Source organism: Somniosus microcephalus, chromosome 34 (assembly GCF_052327205.1).
Source record: "Somniosus microcephalus isolate GS21.2 chromosome 34, FLI_Smic_1.0, whole genome shotgun sequence".
Lineage (NCBI taxonomy): Eukaryota > Metazoa > Chordata > Chondrichthyes > Squaliformes > Somniosidae > Somniosus > Somniosus microcephalus.
In genome coordinates, this window is record NC_141020.1 from 7,938,690 (window position 1) to 7,961,816 (window position 23,127).

General features: G+C 49.4%; 1 protein-coding gene across 3 annotated transcripts; it reads right to left on the reverse strand.

The window, feature by feature from the left end:
* Positions 1 to 1,546: 1,546 nt before the first annotated feature.
* On the reverse strand, positions 1,547 to 12,997 carry LOC147096716 (uncharacterized). 3 transcript variants are annotated; one of them, XM_085973332.1, is made up of 5 exons: positions 12,945 to 12,997; positions 11,159 to 11,305; positions 7,979 to 8,403; positions 4,416 to 4,512; positions 1,547 to 1,760 (listed from the first exon to the last, which is right to left on the reverse strand). In XM_085973332.1, exons 2-5 carry the CDS (start codon positions 11,203 to 11,205, stop codon positions 1,673 to 1,675), a joined length of 657 nt encoding a protein of 218 aa, XP_085829458.1. In that variant the 5' UTR covers positions 11,206 to 11,305; positions 12,945 to 12,997; the 3' UTR covers positions 1,547 to 1,672. The 3 variants fall into 3 exon arrangements, with proteins under 3 accessions (XP_085829458.1, XP_085829457.1, XP_085829459.1); XM_085973331.1 differs by having other exon boundaries at positions 12,873 to 12,980; XM_085973333.1 differs by lacking the exon at positions 11,159 to 11,305 and having other exon boundaries at positions 12,873 to 12,976.
* Between the last annotated feature and the right edge of the window lie 10,130 nt (positions 12,998 to 23,127).

Genomic DNA, 23,127 nt, shown 5'->3' on the forward strand with positions numbered 1-23,127 from the left:
ACCTCACATTTACGTGTGTTGAAATTCATTTGCCAATTTTATGCCCATTCTGCAAGTTTATTAATGTCCTCCTGTAACTTGCTGCAGTCCTCCTCAGTATTGACTATCCCCCCCCCAATTTGGTGTCAACTGCAAATTTAGAAATTATGTTTTTGATTCCAAAGTCTAAATCGTTAACGTAAGTTGTGAACAGCAGTGGTCCCAGCAGTGGTCCCAGCACTGATCCGTGTGGAACACCAGTATGTGTCTTTGTTCTCGATTTTTAAAAAAAATGTGTTTATGGGATGTGGGCGTCGCTGGCAAGGCCAGCATTTATTGCCCATCCCTAATTGCCCTCGAGAAGATTCCCCTGCTACAGGAAAGAAACCACCATATTTTTCAGCGCTCCTATGATTTTTCTCCTGGGTCGGCTCACAGCAGTGTCCAGAAGATTAACCTTCAATTGCTGGAGACTCAAGACAATCCTGAGGGGTAGCCAACCTCAATGCAGAGCTGGTCTCTTGCCCACTCACCCCCCCCCCCCATGGGTGGCATACGGTGCCAACCCAAAATTGGGAGGAACGTGAGATGAAATGAGTAGGCAATATGTTGGTCGAGTTATTCTCCTACAAACAGTAAGCAGAACCATAACTTGATAATGAAGAGCCAGTGCTCACTGAGAACAAAGCAATTGTCCGCATTGCCTGTCACATTGTCCGCATGCCCGATACGAGCCTCCCAAAACAAGCGCTCTACTCGGAGCTCCGGCACGGCAAGAGAGCTCCAGGTGGGCAGAGGAAATGCTTCAAGGACACCCTCAAAGCCTCCTTGAAAAAGTGCAACATCCCCACCGACACCTGGGAATCCCTGGCCCAAGACCGCACAAAGTGCAGGAGAAGCATTCCGGGAAGGCGCCGAACACCTTGAGTCTCTTCGCCGGGAGCAAGCGGAAGCCAAGCGCAGGCAGCGCAAGGAGCGCACGTCAACCCAAGCACCCCACCCACCCGCCCCCTTCAACCACCGTCTGCCCCACCTGTGACAGAGACTGTAGGTCCCGCATTGGACTCATCAGTCACCTGAGAACTCATTCTTAATGTGAAAGCAAGTCATCCTCGGTTCCAAGGGACTGCCTAAGGGAAGAGAACTTGATAATGAGTTATGGGATCCAGTGATTTAAAAGGGGTTCAGATCTGGTAGAGGCAGAGAGGATGTTCCCCCTCATGGGGGAATCTAGATCTAAGGGACATCATTTCAGAATAAGGGGGCACCCTTTTAAATTGGAAATGAGGAGGAATTTCTTCTCTCAGAAGGTCGTGAATCTTTGGAATGCTCTTCCCCAGAGAGCTGTGGAGGCTGGGTCACTGAATATATTTAAGGTGGAGATAGACAGATTTTTGAACAATAAGGGAGTCGCGGGTTATGGGGAGAGAGCGGGGAAGTGGGGTTGAGGCCAAGATCAGATCAGCCATGATCGTATTGAATGGCGGAGCAGGCTCGAGGGGCCGAATGACCGACTCCTGCTCCTACGTCTTATGTTCTTATGTCTTATATCAAGTGGCGCTACGAGGTTGTTTATCTTTTTATTATGATAAATGTTATTTTCGCTCCACCAGGGAATTTCTGGCCCTTGGTATCAGAAATGAGGTCCATAGGAACCGGCTGAAGAGATACACGGTCCTTAGATGGAGATACTTCAGTGGCTGTATCTCAGTGAAATGCCGTTAATGTGAGGACAATTGGGTGCCCATCTGCATGGGTTCATTACTAGCTGGGCTGGCTGCCTAAAGAGAAACAGAAGACGAATGTCAGAATGCGTGAAAGAGAAGACAATTCCACCCCAATATATATATATATATATGTAAACATTGAGTGTACAGCACAGAAACAGGCCGCTCGGCTTGACTGGTCCATGCCGGTATTTTTTTTAAATTCGCTTATGGGATGTGGGCATCGCTAGCAAGATCAGCATTTATTGCCCATCCCTAATCGCCCTCGAGAAGGTAAGCCGCCTTCTTGAACCGCTGCAGTCCGTGTGGCGAAGGTGCTCCCACAGTGCTGTTAGGGAGGGCGTTCCAGGATTTTGACCCAGCGACGATGAAGGAACGGCCGATATATTTCCAAGTCAGGATGGTGTGTGACTTGGAGGGGAACTTGGAGGTGGTGGTGTTCCCATGCGCCTGCTGCCCTTGTCCTTCTAGGTGGAAGAGGTCGCGGGTTTGGGTGGTGCTGCCGAAGAAGCCTTGGCGAGTTGCTGCAGTGCATCTTGTAGATGGTACACACTGCAGCCACGGTGCGCCGGTGGTGGAGGGAGTGAATGTTTAAGGTGGTGGATGGGGTGCCAATCATGGGCTGCTTAGTCCTGGATGGTGTCAAGCTTCTTGAGTGCTGTTGGAGCTGCACTCATCCAGGCAAGTGGAGAGTATTTCATCACACTCCTTATTTATGCCCCACACGAGCCTCCTCCCACCCCTCTTCATCTCACCCCATCAGCATATCCTTCTATTCCTTTCAAATGTTGGTGTTCAGAGAGATTTGGGTGTCCTCATGCAAGAAACACAGAAAGCTTCGCATGCAGGTACAGCAAGCAATAAGGAAGGCAAATGGCATGTTGGCCTTTATTGTAAAGGGGGTTGGGGTATAAGAGTAAGGAAGTCTTACTACAATTGTACAGGGCCTTGGTGAGACCACACCTGGAGTACTGGGCACAGTTTTGGTCTCCTTATCTAAGGAAGGATACACTTGCCTTGGAGGCGGTGCAACGAAGGTTCACTAGATTGATACCTGGGATGAGAGGGTTGTCCTATGAGGAGAGATTCTGTAGAATGGGCCGATACTCTCTGGAGTTTAGAAGAATGAGAGGTGATCTCATTGAAACATACAGGATTCTGAGGGGGATTGACAGGGTAGATGCTGAGAGGTTGTTTCCCCCTGGCTGGAGTGTCTAGAACCAGGGGGCACAGTCTCAGGATAAGGGGTCGGCCATTTAGAACAGAGATGAGGAGAAATTTCTTCACTCAGAGGTTTGTGAATCTTTGGAATTCTCTGCCCCAGAGGGCTGTGAATGCTGAGTCTTTGAGTATATTCAAGGCTGAGATCGATAGATTTTTGAACTCTAGGGGAATCAAGGGATTTGGGGATCAGGCGGGAAAGTGGAGTTGAGGTCGAAGATCAGGCCTGATCTTATTGAATGGCGGAGCAGGCTCGAGGGGCCGAATGGTCTACTCCTGCTCGTTTCTTATGTTCTTATGTTCTTAAAGTCCAAGAGGGAAGGAAACCTGCCATCCTTGCATCTGAGTGACTACAAGCCCACACCAACATGGTTGATACTTAGTTGCCCCCTCTGAAGTGGCCTAGCTTCAGTCGTATCAAGGGACGGGCAATAGATGCCAACCTTTGCCAACGATGCCCACGTCCGGAGAACGAATAAAAGAAAGTTTGGAAGGACTGAATAATCCTTACAACCACCTTCACAAAAGTGCGCCACCTCCCCTCAACTTTCTACTTGTGCCGGCCGCGGCTCAGTGGGCAGCACTCTCTCGCCTCTGGGTCAGAAGGTCATGGGTTCAAAGGCCTACTCCATGAGACCTGAGCGCCAAAAGCTAGGCTGACGCTCCCAGTGCAGTGCTGAGGGAGCGCCGCACTGTCAGAGGTGCCGTCTTTCGGATGAAACGTTAAACCGATGCCCCGCTTGCTCTCTCAGGTGGATGTAAACGATCCCATTGCACCATTTCGAAGAAGAGCAGGGGAGTTCTCCCCCGGTGTCCTGGGCCAATATTTATCCCTCAACCAACATCACTAAAAAAACAGCTGATCTGGTCATTATCACATTGCTGTCTGTGGGAGCTTGCTGTGAGCAAATTGGCTGCCGCGTTTCCTACATTACAACAGTGACCACACTTCAAAAAAGTACTTCATTGGCCATAAAGGGCTTTGGGACGTCCTGAGGTCGAGAAAGGCGCTATAGAAATGCAAGTCTTTCTTTTCTTTTGCCTGCTGCTCAGGCTGAGATCAGCGAGCTCAGCATAGAACAGAGATCAAACCCAGGAACCTTTCTGCTCCGTATGGCTCAGCTGCACACCGGGCGTTACAGACCCGCTGAACCATCCATTAGACGCTCGAATTCTAATTACCCAGGAAGGCTGTGCAATCTTGGACTGGTTCAGTCCCTACGTTTTTACTCAATATAGACAAAAATACTCCCAAACCCCTTGGGAGGAGAAAATGCAAAGCTAGTCAAGTTGAAAGAGAAGGAAATGCGAACAATTTGGATGTTCTGAATGAGTCACAACCAATAACGTTGACTATTCTTTCAGATCCTGAAGGGACCCTGCTTGGTATTTCCAGCATTGTCTCTTTTTCCAGCATTTGCAGTTTTCTCTCTTTCCACTTGGGAAGGGGATTGTCTCATTTGGGTTGCAAAGGCTTTGTGTACATACTCATCCTCCACTGGCTCTGGTCCCTTCCAGGCAGATAACCCATCAGTCACGGGAAACTTCAACAACCTCTCAATTTCACCCACTTCCTTCTTCAAACCTTCAACAAAGACAAAGACAGTCAATAGGCACAAGGGACAGCTTAAAATGATCACTATTCATTCTGGGGACGTGGACGTCGCTGGCAAGGCCGGCATTTATTGCCCATCCCTAGTTGCGCTTGAGAAGGCGGTGGTGAGCCGCCTTCTTGAACCGCTGCAGTCCGTGCGGTGAAGGTGCTCCCACAGTGCTGTTAGGGAGGGAGTTCCAGGATTTTGACCCGGCGACGATGAAGGAGCGGCCGATATATTTCCAAGTCAGGATGGTGTGTGACTTGGAGGGGAACTTGGAGGTGGTGGTGTTCCCATGCGCCTGCTGCCCTTGTCCTTCTAGGCGGAAGAGGTCGCGGGTTTGGGAGGTGCTGCTGAAGAAGCCTTGGCGAGTTGCTGCAGTGCATCTTGTAGATGGTACACACTGCAGCCACGGTGCGCCGGTGGTGGAGGGAGTGAATGAGATGCTGAAGAAAAAAACATCTAATGCAACAAGCCCACTTCTCTCTGTTTGATCTCAACCCCACCGTCCCACCATATCCTTTTCTGCAGAAGCTCAAGTTAACGTGACTGTAAAAAAGTTATATAAAAAAGCCCCAAAGCATATTGGGTTTTATAAATATTAGCATTGAGCACAAGAATCACAACACATCCACAACCTTAAACATTCACTCCCTCCACCACCGACGATCCTTCATCGTCGCTGGGTCAAAATCCTGGAACTCCCTCCCTAACAGCACTGTGGGAGTACCTTCACCACACGGACTGCAGCGGTTCAAGGCGACGGCTCACCACCCCCTTCTCAAGGGCAACTAGAGATGGGCAATAAATGCCGGCCTTGCCAGCGACGTCCACATCCTGTGAATTAATTTTTAAGAAGACTAAAGCGGGAAAAATTCAGTTGGTAGCGCCACCCGTTAGCGCCTTAAGAGGGCGCTAAGTGGGGCGCAAACCAACTAGCGCCCGGGCGCGCCTCTCGTGAAATTGACCCAACATTTTGTGGCGGCGCTACACACTACCGCCACGATCTCCTGCGCCCGCAGATCGTGACGTCAGTCGAGTGCGCAACGCCCCGGACCAGATATTGAGTGGCGCCCCCTGCCTTACCGCCTGCCGCTAGCAACGACAGGTTGAGGGGAGCGTTTTGCAGTCAGAAAGGGACTGGGGGAACGCTATTTAAAGGCGACCGCTTCCTGCCTTTTTTTGTTGGTGACATTTTTGCACCACGCATTCTGAGAGAGAGAGAGAGAGAGAGAGACTTCTGGAGAGATTCAACGCTGTGTGAAGGAGTTTTGGGGACTGAGCAGCACTTTGCAGGTTCATTTTGATTTGCCCTTCCTTGTATCTATTTAGAAGAGACTGTGGGGGCTGCACTCTGAGCTCTTTCCCTGGGCCTCTCCATTGTTCTTTCCAGCAGATTTGATGTACAGGTCTCTCCAGGCCGAGACTCAAGGCTGCAATGAACAGGATGTGGAGGGAGACCAAGATCGACCCTCCCCTTTAAGATAAAAACAGAAAATGCTGGAGAAACTCAGCAGGTCAAGCAGCATCTGTGAAGAGAGAAACAGAGTTAACGTTTCAGGTCGATGACCATTCGTCAGAACTCCCCTTTAAGAACTGGCCGGTGCCAGTGTGTCTGTGTTCCATTGCTGACTGGCATCACATGAGCTTTGCCAGCGCTGTGAGTTAGCGCCTCGCTCCTTGGCCTTTGCGCCTTAAGACAGATATGAAGCGCCTGATTTAGCGCTCTAATCACCTCCAGGGGCGATAAAAGCCAAGTTTGCAGTCGGAGGCGATAATTAGCGCCAGGCGCTAATCTTTGCGCCCGGCCAATAATTGCGCCCCAAATGGGGCGATACCGAATTTCTCCCCCAAAGAGTTTGAGAGAGATTATAGGGCTAGAGGAGCTTGCAGAGATAGGGTAAAGCAAGGCAGTGGAACAACCTTTGGATGAGGATTTTAAATTGAACGAGTTGGGGCACAGGTCAGGCAAGGTGGGAGGTGATGGACGAGTGGGACTTAGTGCGGGACCAGGCGCAGGTAGCAGAGTTTCGGACAAGTTGGAGTTTGTGGAGGGAGGGTGGCGGGAGGCTAGCAAGGGAGAGCATTGGAAAAGTGGAGACTGGCGGTGACAAAGGCACGTATAAAGGTTTCAGTGACAGAGGGGCTAAGGTAGGGGTTGAAAACAGCCAAAGTTGCAAAGGTGGGAGGAACGCGGTCCTGGGGCTGGGTGGAATGTGGGGGGTTAAAGCTCAGCTCAGGCTCAAACTGATCAGTACGGCTGCGAGTGGTCTGGTTGAGAGTGGCTGAGGGAGGGAGCTGGAACCAAGGGGGAGGGAACGGAGTCGGTGGCAGGGGCCAAAGAGTCACTCTAGTCGCTGTCCAGTACCAAGCCCCAATGATCGTTAGTCGCGTGTGAACCGAGATAGTGAGTGTCAGTAGGCTATTCAACTACAGGAGGGATGGCATCATAACCAAACCAAATCCTGTGGAATAACAACAGGAAATGCTGGAAAAACTCAGCAGGCCAGGCAACATCCATGGAGAGAAAATAGAGTCAACGTTTCGGGTCAAACCCTTTGTCAAGACTGAAAAAGCACAGGAAATGAAATAGATTAAGAGGCCAGGCTGGGAGAGAACAAAAGAGAAGTGAAGAGACATTACGAGGTATTCAAAACGAGACGAGATGGTGGTAGGACTAGTGGAGACAAAAGACGGCTCTAGATTAGGTGTGAAATGCGCTGGCAGAGTGGGAGACAGCTGCCATGTGGGAGAGAGAAAAAGGGGGGGGAAAGGCCAAAACAAAGGCGTGGATAAAAAATATAAGTAAAAATGTAATAGGGGCCGAGGTTATGATGGATGTCCACACACCCACGTTTCCCAGTAGGAGGTCACAAGAGCAGGAATCCTGGCTGACCTCCCCAGTCCCTAACCCGGGGACACTGTAGAATTGTAGGCGACGAGATGGGTCCGTCAGGTCTTTATGACTCAGAATTTTACTGGAGATGTTCGCTGAGCCACTCGGTGGAGCGATTCTTGAAGCATTTCCCTGGACTTCCTGAGTTGCTATCAGACCGTACGGGACAGAGCGGCACCCTCATCAGTTTATTACAGACATCTCCTCCACGCCTTGGCCTGGAGACAGATGTTGAAATGTTGAAGACGTCAATGACTCACTCATCAGTCATAGAATGATCCAGCAGAGAAGGAGGCCATTTGGCCCAGCGAGTCGGTGCTGGCTCTTTGAAAGAGACACCCAATTAGTCCCACTCCTGTCAATGTTTCCCCTTCAAGTATTTATCCAATTCCCTTTGGAAAGTTTCTATTGAATCTGCTTCCCCCGCCCTTTCAGGCAACGCGTTCCAGATCACAACAACTCGCTGCGTAATAAAAATGTTCTCCCTCAGGTCGCCTCTGGTTCTTTTGCCAAGCACCTTCGGGGGGTGTCCTCTGGTGACCGACCATGTTGACACTCACCCTGTGTGGCATCCAGCGAGTTTTTTTTATTCTTGTCCAGCGCTTCTGTTTTCCTTGACTCCCTTTTCCTGTCGGCGCAACCAATCGGGTAAGCCCCTTGTTCCCTTCTCTCCAGCCTCATGTGGCCAACTGACAAACCAGCGGCCAATTCCTCGGCAGACTCCAACACGGAAGTGACGCCAAGCGTGTGGCACCGTGGCACGTTTTTGAACCCTGTGCCCCTCCAGCTGGTGAATGCCATCTTTGGGAGGTGCTTCTCGGCCCCCCCACAGTAAACCTTGGGCTCCTCTTCGCCTTGCGTGTTGCTGGAGGAGCCGGGATCGCTCCTGGTCTTCCCCAGGTTGGGAAAGCTGATCATGGTTGCCCGGGGAATCTCCCTAATTGTCGGACCGCTCACTTGATACTTTCCACCACCTTCATAATACCTAAACAGGATAAATAACGGTATCAATGAGGAGATGCGCCAAGTTCCATAATGGGGCAGTGTGAAGGGTTGCTTTACACTTCATAGAATAGTACAGCACAGGAGATTACAAAATGCTGAGGTACAGAGGGATCTGGGAGTCCTAGTACATGAATCACAAAGAGCAGGTAATTAGAAAGGTAAATGGAGTGTTGGTCTTTATTGCAAAGGGAATGGAGTATAAAAGTAGGGAAGTCCTGCTACAACTGTACAGGGTATTGGTGAGACCACACCTGGAGTACTGCATACAGCTTTGGTCTCCTTATTTAAGGAGGGATATACTTGCATTGGAGGCAGTTCAGAGAAGGTTCACAAGGTTAATTCCTGAGATGAAGGGGTTGTCTTATGAAGAAAGGTTGAGCAGGTTGGGCCTATACTCATTGGAGTTTAGAAGAATGAGAGGGGATCTTATTGAAACATGTAAGATTCTGAAGAGGCTTGACAGGGTAGATGCAGAGAGGATGTTTCCCCTCATGGGGGAATCTAGAACCAGGGGGCATAATTTCAGGATAAGGGGTCACCCATTTAAATCGGAAATGAGGAGGAATTTCTTCTCTCGGAGGGTCGTGAATCTCTGGAATTCTCTTCCCCAGAGAGCTGTGGAGGCGGAGTCAGTGAATATATTCAAGGTGGAGATAGACAGATTTTTGAACGATAAGGGAGCGGGCAAGGAAGTGGAGTTGAGGCCAAGATCAGATCAGCCAGCCATGATCTTATTAAATGGCGGAGCAGGCTCGAGGGGCCGAATGGCCGACTCCTGCTCCTGTTTCTTATGTTATGAACTTCAAACTAAATGACCTCCTCCTGCTCCTACGTCTTATGTTCTTATGAGGCCATTTGGCCCATCGAGTCTGCGCCGGCTCTTTCGAAGAGCAATCCAGTTAGTCCCACTCCCCCGCTCTTCCCCCATATCCCTGCAATATTTTCTCCTTCAAGTATTCATCCAATTCTCATTTGAAGGCCACTATTGAATCTGTAGCCACCGTCGCTTTTCAGGTGGATGTTAAAGATCCCGCGGCCACTATTTTGAAGAAGAGCAGAGGGAGTTCTCCCCGGCGTCCTGTCCCAATATTTATCCCTCAGCCCACGCCACTAAAGCAGATTGTCTGGCCATTATCACAGTGTTGTTTGTGGGAGCTTGCTGTGCACAAAACTGGCTGCCGCGTTTCCTACATTACAACAGTGACCACGCTTCAACAAAGTACAGCACTTCATTGGTTGTAAAGCACTTTGGGATCTCCCGAGGTCGTGGACGGCGCTATAGAAATACAAGTCTACCTTTTTTTCCCCTTTTATATTGAAGAATGTTGGGTGGGGGGGAGGGGGAACGGAGGCAATCACAGCCCAGCCTAATGCTTGACAGAGCAAGGTCTTGGTCCAATGGCAAGGGGATCCAAGACGATTGGAGACCAGGCTCTGCTACAACGGCCTAGCACACACACACAAACATACTGCTACTGTCCTCCTCCCTCCTTCCCGCAGGTCCTCTCTGCCTGGGTTTCACAGGCTATAACCCTGTAGTAACAAAGGCATTAAACATTAAAAGATGCATCAAATGTTAAACTCAACCAGGCGCTTCCTGTGGCGTCCAAAATAGTATCGTCTCTTTCCCACCCCACCGCCCCCCCAACTCACCCAATCACCCAAACAAGACCTTGCTCTGTCAAGCCCCGTGTGGTAGCTGGTGTGCAACGGCCACCCCACGTTAAAAGAATTCACGCACAGGCATCTTCCACCCTTAAAAATGAAGTTCGGGACCTGGAACGTCAGGACCCTCGTGGACAAGCCCCAACAGTGACAGACCTGCTCCACCTGTGACAGAGACTGTAGGTCCCGCATTGGACTCATCAGTCACCTGAGAACTAGAACTCATTTTTAGTGTGGAAGCAAGTCATCCTCGGTTCCGAGGGACTGCCGAAGAAGAAGAAGCCTAATGCTGCCCTCTAGCGAGGCCCCAACACACAAACACTTTCAAGCAGGGTTCACTGGATAGTGATCACGAGCAAGAACCTACCCTCAACCCGGGGTTGCTGAGACCATGTTGCGTCGCGGTTTAACCGCTGCACAGGCCAGGGATGGATCCCGGGATTTTCCTGCTTGGAATGGCTCAGTTCCACCCAACCTTAACCTACGGGTGGGGGGAGTCCAGAACAAGGGGGGGCATAACCTTAAAATTAAGGCCAGGCCATTTAGGGGAGATGTCAGGAAGCACTTCTTCACACAAAGGGTAAGAAATCTGGAAAACTGTCCCCCAAAAAAGCTGTTGAGGTTGGAGGGGGGGGTCAATTGACAATTTCAAAAACAGAGTAACGTAAGAAAACTACTAGGCACTTGGTCTAAGCATTAAACAAAGCTTTAATCAACTGTTCTACAACATGGAGGTCTAGTTGTGTCCTTCACTAGTTCCTGTTAAGAATGTCCTGCGCAAGCTGGGCCCGTGCCTGAGTATTTATACTCTCCCTGGACAGCGCCACCCGTAGGCCACTCAGTATTATTTCATAAGTCTTTCTTTCATGAATGACTGATTCATGTCACTGAGATTGCTAGGTTTTTGTTGGGTAAGGGTGTTAAGGGTTACGGAACCAAGGCGGGTAGACGGAGTTGAGATACAGATCAGCCATGATTGAATTGAATTGAATGGCGGAACAGGCTCGAGGGGCCGAATGGCCTCCTCTTGTTCCTAACCAGCGGAGCCTTTAGGGAACTCATGCTCTTACCGCTTGTTATGCTGCAGGAGACCGCGTCGCTTCCGTAAAACGGGCATGTCGGCCAGTCTATGAGGATGACAGTGGTGAGAGCGTTACAGTGTGGCTGTATTGCATCACGTCATGGAAAAGCCCAGGAACACAGGAAAGTGCCTCTCCCTGCGATGTTGGGAAATTAGTATAGAAATTAGTATTTTATCTAGAAATCAGACAGCGAATGTGTATTATAGAGATTATGCTGTTGTTTCTTAATGTACTTTCACTACATTAAAGGCTCTACATGTGCAAGCTGTTTGGCGATCGTATATTGTACAGATTACACAGCCATTATATATTGTACACATATATATACATATCAGTGTCAGCCTTATTTCTATAGTAGCACTCTCAAGTCTGAGTCAGTAGGGCGTTGGTTGATACCGCACTCCAGAGAATTGAGCACAAAATCCAGGCTGACACTCCCAGTGCAGTGCTGAGGGAGTGCCGCACTGTCAGAGGTGCCGTCTTTCGCGTGAGACGTTAAACCGAGGCCCCCGTCTGCTCTCTCGGGCCGACGTAAAAGATCCTGCGGCCACTATTTCGAAGAAGAGCAGGGGGAGTTCTCCCCCCGTGTCCTGGGGGCCAATATTTATCCCTCAATCAACATAAAAAAACCCAGATGATCGGGTCGTCATCACATTGCTGTTTGTGGGAGCTTGCTGTGCACAAATTGGCTGCTGCGTTTCCTACATTACATCAGTGACAACACTTCAAAAAGTACTTCATTTGCTGTAAAGCACTTTGGGACGTCCTGAGGTTGTGAAAGGCGCTATAGAAATGCAAGTCTTTAATTTATGGGGCTCGCATAACAGATTACATGTCATTTCTACATATTGTGTCCAGTCAATGCTGTTATGCTTCAGATGTCACATAGCAGATGTCACAGTTTGTTGTAATGGTTAAACTGAGCTGCAGCCTGAAATCTACCAGCATTTGAAACGGCCTTTTGATTGATCACCGACGGTTTGCTGGATTTGCATATTTAATGGCCTTAAAAGGGACAGGTCAGGTTAGCAGCGACCTAGCATCAACAGCAACAACAACGTGCCTTTATATAGCGCCTTTAATTGTCCCAAGGCATGTCACAGGAGTGGTTATCAAACAAAATTTGACACCGAGTCACATAAGGAGCTATTAGGACAAGCGGCCAAAAGCTTGGTCAAAGAGGTCGGTTTTAAGGAGCGTTTTAAAGGAGGAGAGCGAGGCGGAGAGGTTTAGGGAGGGAATTCCAGAGCTTAGGGTCCAGGCAGCCGAAGGCACGGCCACCAATGGAGGGGTGAAGGAAATGAGGGATGCACAACAGGCCGGAATTGGAGGAGCGCAGAGATCTCCGGGGAGGGTTGTAGGGCCGGAGGAGGTTACAGAGATAGGGAGCGGGGGCGCGAGGCCATGGAGGAATTTGAAAACAAAGATGAGAATTTTTAAATCGATGCGTTGCCGGACCGGGAGCCAGTGTAGGTCAGCGAGCGCAGAGGGCGATGGGTGAACGGGACTGGGTGCGAGTTAGGACACGGGCAGCCGAGTTTTGGGTGGGCTCAAGTTTACGGAGGGTGGCAGGTGGGAGGCCGGCTAGGATGGATGAAGATTTCACAACCAGTCTGCTAAAACCTTTGGCCACAGGAGATCTAGTATTATATAGAGACATGGCCTGCATATATCCTAAGGGGGAATCACATAACTGCTTTACCTTGTATGCTACTCTGTACATATCATTTATATCTTTGGAAATCCCTTGCTAAAAACGCAGCTTTTTACTCACTCAGGGCTGTAAATCAAATGGTTATCTAATACTCCCTGTGCGTTTGGTTGCCGTGCTTATTATCAGGTTGTGCCATTATTACACCTTCCTAAGTCATGTATTTGTGGTGACATCACAATGACTTCACTGAAGCTGGGTAAACGATCCCCTCGCTGCCAAACTGTGATTAGAAACAAGGTCTGTGCCTCTCCTCGCCCTAACTCCCCGATGATTTTGGTTGTTAAATAAGTGTCGGCCGTGGCTCAGTGGGCAGCACTCTCTCTCTCGCCTGTGAGTCAGAAGGTCGTGGGTGTCATGAATCTTATCATGACTCATGAAGTAACACTGGGCGGCCAGCTGGTGGCGCCGTCCAAGGAGTATAAATGCTCGGGCGTGGGCCCAGCTTGCTCAGGATGTTTCTGTAACCAGGAACTAGCGATGTAACTAGAAATCTCATGGTTTTGAAACAGTTGATTAAAGCCTTGTTTTATACTCAAACCAAGCCCTCAGTGGTCTTATAGCAAAATATTGCAGATGCTGGAAATCCAAAATAACAACAGAAAATGCTGGAAAATCTCAGCAGGCTAGGCAACATCCGTGGAGAGAAATTAGAGTCGACGTTTCGGGTCGAAACCCTTTTTCAAAACTGGAAAGGAAATGAAATAGATCGAAAGGCAGGGCTGGGGAGGGAACAAAAGAAGTGAAGAGACATTAAGAGGTATTCAAAACCAGACGAGATGGTGATAGGACAGTGGAGACAAAAGACGGCTCAGATTAGGTGTGAAGTGTACTGGCAGGATGAGAGACAGCTGCCGTGTGGGAGAGAGAAAAAAAAGGAAAGGGTGGGGGGGAAGGGAGGACCTAAAACAAAGGGGTGGAAAAAAAATATATAAGTAAAAATGTAATAGGGGCCGAGGTTATGATCTGAAATTGTTGAACTCAATATTGAGGCCGGAAGGCTGCAAAGTGCCTAATCGGAAGATGAGGTGCTGTTCCTCGAGTTTACGTTGAGCTTCCGTGGAACAATGCAAGAGGCCAAGGACGGTGAGGCTTTGCGGAACACCTCCGTTCAGTCCGTAAGGGTGACCCCGAGCTTCCGGTCGCCTGTCATTTTAATTCACCGCTCCATTCCCACTCGGACCTCACTGTACTCGGCCTCTTGCATTGTTCTACGGAAGCTCAACATAAACTCGAGGAACAGCACCTCATCTTCCGATTAGGCATGTTGCAGCCTTCCGGACTCAATATCGAATTCAACAATTTCAGATCATAACCTCGGCCCCTATTACATTTTTACTTATATATTTTTTTCCACCCCTTTGTTTTGGGTCTTCCCTCCCCCCCCCCGTTTCCTTTTTTTCCTCTCTCCCACATGGCAGCTGTCTCCCATCCTGCCAGTACACTTCACACCTAATCTGAGCCGCCTTTTGTCTCCACTGTCCTATCACCATCTCGTCTGGTTTTGAATACCTCTTAATGTCTCTTCACTTCTTTTGTTCTCTCCCAGCCCTGCCTTCGATCTATTTAATTTCCTTTCCAGTTTTGAAAAAGGGTTTCGACCCAAAACGTCGACTCTAACTTCTCTCCACGGATGTTGCCTGGCCTGCTGAGTATTTCCAGCATTTTCTGTTGCTCAGTAGACTTTTTACATCAGTGGGTTCAAGTCCCACTCCAGCGACTCGAACACATAATCCAGGCTGACACTCCCAGCGCAGTGCTGAGGGAGCGCCGCACTGTCGGGGGTGCCGTCTTTCGGGTGAGACGTTAAACCGAGGCCCCGTCTCAGGTGGACGTAACAGATCCCACGGCCACTATTTTGAAGAAGAGCAGGGGGAGTTCTCCCCCCGGTGTCCTGGGGCCAATATTTATCCCTCAATCAAAACCTGCAACAGCTTGCTGTTTGCAAATTGGCGACCCCGATTGCTGCATTACAACAACGGCTGTGGTTTACCTCACAGGATGAAATGCCTGTCACACGCGGGGCCTGGTCGCGCCTCGTTCCACAGACAACTTTGAGAAAATTAGAAAGCAACAATGGTGAGTACTTCTAGTTACTCGAGTTCTTGTGCAGAAAAGCCAGCAAACTGTAACAAAAAAATAAAGAAAAGAAAGAATTTGCATTTCCATAGCGCCTTTCACGACCTCAGGATGTCCCAAAGTGCTTTACAGCCAATGAAGTACTTTTTGAAGTGTAGTCACTGTTGTAATGTAGGAAACACGGCAGCCAATGTGCGCACAGCAAGCTCCCACAAACAGCAATGTGATAAAATGACCAGATCATCTGTTTTTAGTGATGTTGATTGAGGGATAAATATTGGGACAGTGGAGAAGTATCCGGGAAGGCGCCGAACACCTCGAGTCTCTTCGCCGGGAGCAAGCAGAAGCCAAGCGCAGGCAGCGCACATCAACCCAAGCACCCCACCCACCTTCTGCCCCACCTGTGACAGACTGTAGGTCCCCCATTGGACTCATCAGTCACCTGAGAACTCATTTTTAATGTGGAAGCAAGTCATCCTCGGTTCCGAGGGACTGCCTAAGAAGAAGATTGGGACAGGACACCGGGAAGAAGTTCCCCAGCGCTTTTTCCAATAGTGCCGTGGGATCTTTTACGCCCACCTGAGGGCAGACGGTGCCTCGGTTTAATGCCTCATTCGACAGTGCAGCAATCCCTCAGTACTGCACTAGAGTTGTTAGCCTAGCTTTATGTGCTCAAGTCTCTTGGAGTGAGACTGCAATCCACGAATCTTCTGACTCAGAGGCGAGAGGGAGTGCTGCCCACTGAGCCATGGCTGACAACAATGTCGCGTGTTGATGTATATGAAGCCGATCTTTGTTGCCTTCCCTCTTCAGAAGGTGCTGGCTCATTAGCCCCGGGGACCCTGGCCTCTCCCTAGTACTTCCCCAAAGAGGTGATTCTTCATGCGTGAGTTTGAACAGCGGGGTTGATTTTTGACTTTTGCCGCTGATGGGCCGCCCATTACGGCGATGAAGAGGGGAGAGGGGAGGGGAGAGGGGAGGGGGGGTGGGGAGAGGGTGGGGAGGGGAGAGAGAGGGGAGAGAGAGGGGGGGAAAGGGGGGGGAAGAGGGGGGGGGAAGGGGGAGAGGGGAGGCCCGGCCCCCTGGCCGCCATTTTGAGGCCTTGGCCTCAATTAAATCTGGCAGGCGAGCTGCGAGAGCCAAACAAATGTCTCGGTGCCTCTCACCGGATTGAGGCCTAATGGAGGGCCCCAGCAAGGGGAGGTGGGGGTGCAGGGTGGGTGTCCCGGGGCCTGGATGATTTCCGTGGAACATTTCCTGCTTCTCCGGGGCCCGCCAAAATAATTCGACCTTTAACCTTTAGCCGGGCCTCTTCGGTTCGATCGCTCCGGGGTGGGGAGCTGGGTCGCAGCCTGCACTGGGCCAGCTCGCGCCGGTTCCAGCCACAAATGGCAATCGGGGTTCCTACTTGCGTCGCGGAACCCCGATGGAAAATGGGGAGTCCGTTGCCCGAAACAGGCGACCGCGCTGGCGGCCCTGGGCTAGGCCCCCCCCCTTTTCAAAATGGAGCCGGGCGCCAAGGCAACGACCCCCATTTTGAGACTTTCAACGGCCAGGCCAAAAAAAAAAGGGAGCGATAATAGACCCCAGTGAGTGTTACAAAAAGAAAATACTGCGGATGCTGGAAATCTGAAATAAGAAAGTGAGTGTTAATCGGGCTGTTGTGGGGGGGCTGGCTTTCCACTGCCGCGTCCAAGCCCGTCCTCACCCAACCGAGGTTTTCCAGCAGGGCTCACTGAGAGCGATTGGGCCTGTGGGAACCCTGGTTGATTTTTTCCTTCCCCCCCCCAACCCCCCTCCCTATCCAGGGGTGCTGAGGCCAACTGCAGCAACTGTCGAAGCTGAGACTCGGCACAAACCAAAGATTGATCGGATCCAGAGATAGGCAATTTACAGCCTTCTGGACTCAACATAGAGTTCAACAATTTCAGATCATAACCTCGGCCCCTATCCTATATACAATAGTGTAGGAATGTCTAGTTCCTATCAAGAGACTGAGTGTGCTGTCTTTCATTAGGAATTTATGTTAGTTTTCCAGTTAATTCAGGGGTTTGGGTAATTTGGGTCGATTCCCATTGTGTGCCGCCACCTAGTGGATATTTGGTACCTAGCAACTGCAGTAAAAGCGCAGTAAAGTGCGGTAAAGCACAGTAAGTGCAGTAAAGTAAACTACTGTATATCACAGACCTACAGCCACACATGGTCTGGGAAGTTATATTGTTGCCACGCTTGAGCCTTGGATACTATTTGTCTGTAAGTACTTGAGAATGTTATAGATGATTAGTGTACACTATATTTTGCAGAAAATGTTTAGTTTGTAACTTTTCTCTGTAAGCAAACTTACACAGCTAGCCGTGAAGTGCTCGCTCTCTGTCTAGCTGGTTAACTTGTAGCTGTATTTTGATGCACTATGTACAGGGCTAATTTAAAGAGAATGCCTTCCAGTTTGCTAAATGTATATTCACAGTAAGCTGTGTTTCCACGTGTTTGGTAAGTTACATGCCAAATGTACTGTGTTGCTCAGGCGTACCTAAATTTGTGTATGCATATCAGTTATGTGCTTGTATACTAATGTGTGCTTCCATTTCTGTGTTGTATTTCAGTTTCACAATAAGAATCTTTCAGTAAAGTTTTACAAGAAAAGTCAAGCCTTGTGATTTTTATGGGAAGATATCAAGTTGTTAGCTACCTGTCTAGCTCTGCATAGGAACGCGCTGCAAGGGCAGAATACTGAAGTCGACTCAGGCGATCAAACAAATGATGTTTAATGTAAAACTAATTGAGTTTAACAAACAGATGCAAGAGAACTATGAATACAGGTCTAGTCAGTTCGGAGGCTCCACGAGGAATGCTTGGGCAGTCCCGTGGCTGGCGTCATGATGTCATCACGTTTTTCCCGCCGGTGGGGATCACGTGAGGAACGGCGTGACGTCATTGCGTTTGCCCGCGCTCTTAAAGGGACCGCGCTCTGTACATGCAAACAGTATATACAAAGATACAGACTCAGGCTGTAGCTAACATATTGTTAAAGGGAATTATATACAGTTGGTCTGAGTCCCTTAGTGGCTCTGCCACAATAGCAAAATACTGCGGCTGCTGGAAATCCGAAATAACAACAGAAAAACGCTGGAAAAACTCAGCAGGCCAGGGCAGCATCCGTGGAGAGAGAAACGGAGTCAACGTTTCAGGTCGAAACCCTTCGTCAGGACTGAGGAAAAAAAGCAGGAAATGAAACAGATTAAAAGGCCGGTTTGGGGGCTGGGAAATTGGGGAGGGGATGAAAGAACAAGAGAGAAGGTCGGGGAGAGGTGAAGAGACATTAAGAGATATTCAAGGCGAGACGAGATGGTAAAGAGACAAAAGGCGGCTCTAGGTGAAGTGTGAAATGCACTGGCAGAATGGGAGACAGCTGCCATGGGGAGAGAGAAAGAGAAAAAGCACAAACCAAAGGTGTGGATAAAAAATATATAAAAATATGATAGGGGCCGAGGTTATGATCTGAAATTGTTGAACTCGATATTGAGTCCGGAAGGCTGTCATATATATATTTTTTATCCACGCTTTTTGTCTGTGCCTTCTGTTCTTCTCCCCCACATGGCAGCTGTCTTTCATTCTGCCAGCGCAATTTACACTTCATCTAGAGCCGTCTTTTGTTCCTTAACCTGTCCCATTACCATCTCCTTTTGCCTTGAATATCTCTTAATGTCTCTTAACCTCTCCCGCCTTCTATCCTATCACAGACCTTCCCTTTTGTTCTTTCATCCCCTCCCCCCTTTCCCAGCCCCTACCCTTGCTTAAAAATCCGTTCCATTTCCTGCTTTTTTCCAGTTCTGACGAAAGGTCATCGACCTGAAACGTTAACTCTGTTTCTCTCTTCACAGATGCTGCCTGACCTGCTGAGTATCTCCAGCGTTTGCTGTTTTTATTTCAGAGATTGATCGGATCTGCATAACTCAATAGTACACCTAGTGGTGCTTTTGGGAAGCACACGTTAATTTAACATTGCTCAGTTGGTCAGCATGTTGGGTTGCTGTCTTGTTGTCGATAGGACAGTAAGTTGGTCAGGTTGGCTATTGCCTGATAATCTTTTTCTAGCCACAAGAGGGAGAAATTACATAACAAACCCCCAGTTACATTCCCACCGCTGGGAATGTCCAATATTCCCATTTCCTTCCAGTCGAAAACGCTTTATCCGACCCCCGACTAATAGGTGCGTATGATGTTACTCTGTGAGACAGAAGGTCGTGGGTTCAAGTCCCACTCCAGAGACTTGAGCACGTAAATCCAGGCTGACACGCCAAGTGCCAGTGCTGAGGGAGTGCTGCACTGTCGGAGGTGCCGTCTTTCGGATGAGACGTTAAACCGAGGCCCCGTCTGCTCTCTCGGGTGGACGTAAAAGATTCCACGGTCTCCCCAGTGTCCTGGGGCCAATATTTATCCCTCAACCAATATCACTAAAACAGATTATCTGCTCATCATCACATTGCTGTTTGTGGGAGCTTGCTGTGTACAAATTGGCTGCTGCTTTTCCTACATTACAACAGTGACTACACTTCAAAAGTACTTCATTGGCTGTAAAGTGCTTTGGGATGTCCGGTGACCGTGAAAGGCGCTATATAAATGCAAGTCTTTCTTTTTATTTATCTGCATATACATAAACTGGGCTGAAACCCCAGTGCAATACTGAGCGAGCATTAGCAAAGGTGCCGTCCTTCAGATGACACTTTGGACTGGTGCCCTTGTCTTCCTGTTCCAGTGATTCAGGTGGCTGTTACGCATCCCACAGCGCTCTTGATGAAGAGCAAGGAATTCCCCCAACGTTAATAACCCCAGTTACAATAGTCACGGCAATTTAAGAAGTAAAACTATTCTGAGATATTTCCTCAGTCCCAACTTTTCTTCCATAGCACTTATCAGTGATGCTTGAAAGCCAACTCTGGGTTGTCAAGGCTGCCTGAATCTCAGGGGAGCCGAGCTCTGCATTGTCAACGCCTTACCGTGTGTGGGGAAATGGACCTTTGCATTGTGTGCATTGTCGAGGTCCAGGGTCCCTGGAGAAATCCATTTCTGTCTTGCATATTCTGCGAGAGATCCATCTCCTTGTCATCATAGACTTCCAGATCCGCTCCAGAGTGTTGTACAGCCGGCGAGGAATCCATCACTGCGTCATCACTGAGTTACAAGGTTGCAGACATACAGTAACTACTTAACCAGTTTCCAGAGACATCCGGTGTAGAAAGAGAATGGTGTCATGCACGAGCCTGCCCACTGCCGATATGCAATTGGCACTGTGGAACCTGGACACAGCGGAAGCAACAACCTTTGCAACATTTGTCACCCAGTGCCATTATTAACCATTAGATACAGGGAAAGCTCCCTCTACACTGTCCCGTGAAACACTCCCAGGGCAGGTACAGCACGGGTTAGATACAGAATAAAGCTCCCTCTACACTGTCCCCATCAAACACTCCCAGGGCAGGTACAGCACGGGTTAGATACAGAGTAAAGCTCCCTCTACACTGTCCCCATCAAACACTCCCAGGGCAGGTACAGCACGGGTTAGATACAGAATAAAGCTCCCTCTACACTGTCCCCATCAAACACTCCCAGGGCAGGTACAGCACAGGTTAGATACAGAGTAAAGCTCCCTCTACACTGTCCCATCAAACACTCCCAGGGCAGGTACAGCACAGGTTAGATACAGAGTAAAGCTCCCTCTACACTGTCCCATCAAACACTCCCAGGGCAGGTACAGCACGGGTTAGATACAGAATAAAGCTCCCTCTACACTGTCCCATCAAACACTGCCAGGGCAGGTACAGCACGGGCAAAACCACCCACGCAGACCGAATAGGGTTTCCTGAATCCGTAAGAAAATGGCGATCAGCTGGAAACAGGAACGAGCTCCCGACGACAACGGCATAAAAAAAAACCACCCGGCGACATCCAGACCGTCGGGGCTGAGCAATAGACTCGTCCGATAAAGGAATCGCGGAGAACTGTGGCAAACGTTTTTCTTAAAAAAAAGCGGTGCTGATTGACGGAAGGATTTGCAAGGTGCAAACATCGCTCCTGCAAAAAGATCTTCTTGTCTTTCGCGACTGTGTTTCCGTCTGGTTTTTCCCCCTCTTGGGCCTTGCTCCCAGGGCCCAGTGGCTTCCAAAAGCCACTGTTGCCTTTCCTCCGGCTGAAATGTGTTTTTAATCTTGTGCAATAACAAGATAGCGAAAACATAAATCAGTGTCAATCGCTTAAACAGCGCTCCTGTGCTGGGCTGAGCGAGCAGGAAAGGGAGGTAAAGCAACCTCTGCATTTAGTCAATAATTTCCAACTGGCCGCTGGGATTGTGTCTCTAGTCCACGCTGAAATACATAGATACATAGATACATAGAAGATAGGAGCAGGAGTAGGCCATTCGGCCCTTCGTGCCTGCTCCGCCATTCGATGAGATCATGGCTGATCCTTTAATTCAGTATCCCGTCCCCGCCTTCTCTCCGTAACCCTTAACCCCTTTTGCCCGTAGAAATATATCTAATTCCCTCTTAAATATATTTAATGAGCTGGCGTACACTGCCCTCTGTGGCAATGAGTTCCACAGGTTCACCACTCTCTGAGTGAAGAAATTCCCCCTCATCTCTGTCCTAAATGGTTTAGCCCTTATCCTTAAATTATGTCCTCTAGTTCTGTTCTCACCCGCCAAGGGAAACATTCCTTCTGCATCCAGTCTGTCTAGACCTGTCAGAATTTTATACACTTCTATGAGGTCCCCTCTCAATCTTCTAAACTCCAGTGTGTACATCCCTAAACTACATAGTCTCTCCTCATAGGTCATTCCCGCCATTCCTGGTATCAGCCTGGTGAATCGCCGCTGCACCCCCTCCATGGCAAGAACATCCTTCCTCAGATGAGGCGACCAAAACTGTACACAGTACTCGAGGTGTGGTCTCACCAGTGCCCTGTACAGCTGCAGCAAGGTATCCCTGTTCCTGTATTCTAACCCTTTTGCTATGAAGGCCAGCATACCGTTTGCCTTCTTGACCGCCTGTTGCACCTGCATGCTCGCCTTCAGTGACTGGTGTACAAGAACACCCAGGTCTCTCTGTACTTCCCCCTCTCCCAATCTATTGCCATTTAAATAATAATTTGCCCTCCCGTTCCTGCACCCAAGGTGGATAACTTCGCACTTGTCCACATTATAGTGCATCTGCCATTTATCCGCCCAATCGCCCAGTCTGTCCAAATCGCTCTGGAGCTTCCTGGTCTCTTCCTCTGAGCCCACCCCCCCTCCTAGTTTAGTGTCGTCTGCAAATTTGGAAATGCTGCATCCGACTCCCTGATCCAGGTCATTAATGTAAATTGTGAACAGCTGGGGGCCCAGGACAGATCCCTGTGGTACCCCACTTGTTACTGCCTGCCATTCAGAAAATGAGCCGTTTATTCCAACTCTCTGTTTTCTATCTGACAGCCAGTTCCCTATCCACGCCAAAACTTTCCCCTTTATCCCATGAGCCTCAATTTTCCATGCTAATCTTTTATGTGGGACCTTATCGAATGTATCATCACCACTCACAAATATCCTCAGGGGCTTCAAATCACGAATCATCGCTTCCTCTCATCATTCTTCCCCAGGATCTCAATTCCTTACTTTACTCTGTCCCCCCTGCAATCCGATTTAAAAATTCTCATCCTCGTGTTCAAATCCCTCCATGGCCTCCTCGCGCCCCCCCCCCCCCCATCTCTGTAACCTCCTCCAGCCCTACAACCCTCCGAGATCTCTGCGCTCCTCCAATTCTGGCCTCTTGCGAGTCCCGTTCACCCATCGCCCCTGCGCTTGTTGACCTACACTTGCTCCCGGGCCGGCAACGTCTCGATTTAAAAATTCTCAGTTCTCATTTTCAAACCCCTCCATGGTCTCACCCTCCTCCCTCTCTCCGTCACCTCCTTCAGCCCTACAATCTTCCGAGATCTCTGCGCTCCTCCAATTTTGGCCTCTTGAGCATCCCTGATTTTAATCGCCCCCACCATTGGCGGCCGTGCCCTCAGCCGTCTGGGCCCTAAGCTCTGGAACTTCCTCCCTAATGTCTCCTTATGTGGCTCGGTGTCGCGTTTTGTTTGAATGACCACTTGACTGTACCAGGTCCAGCTTGTCCAGTACAGGCCCATCATA

Bases quoted from the DNA above. Each gene is read 5' to 3' on its own strand.
- LOC147096716 (XM_085973332.1), bottom strand. From the start codon at position 11,205: ATGCCCGTTTTACGGAAGCGACGCGGTCTCCTGCAGCATAACAAGCG. The intron at 8,404-11,158 runs GTAAGAGCATGA...TATCCTGTTTAG, and splicing joins CTCCTGCAGCATAACAAGCG to GTATTATGAAGGTGGTGGAA. The intron at 1,761-4,415 runs GTATGTACACAA...GTTTCTCTTTAG, and splicing joins CCAGAGCCAGTGGAGGATGA to GCAGCCAGCCCAGCTAGTAA.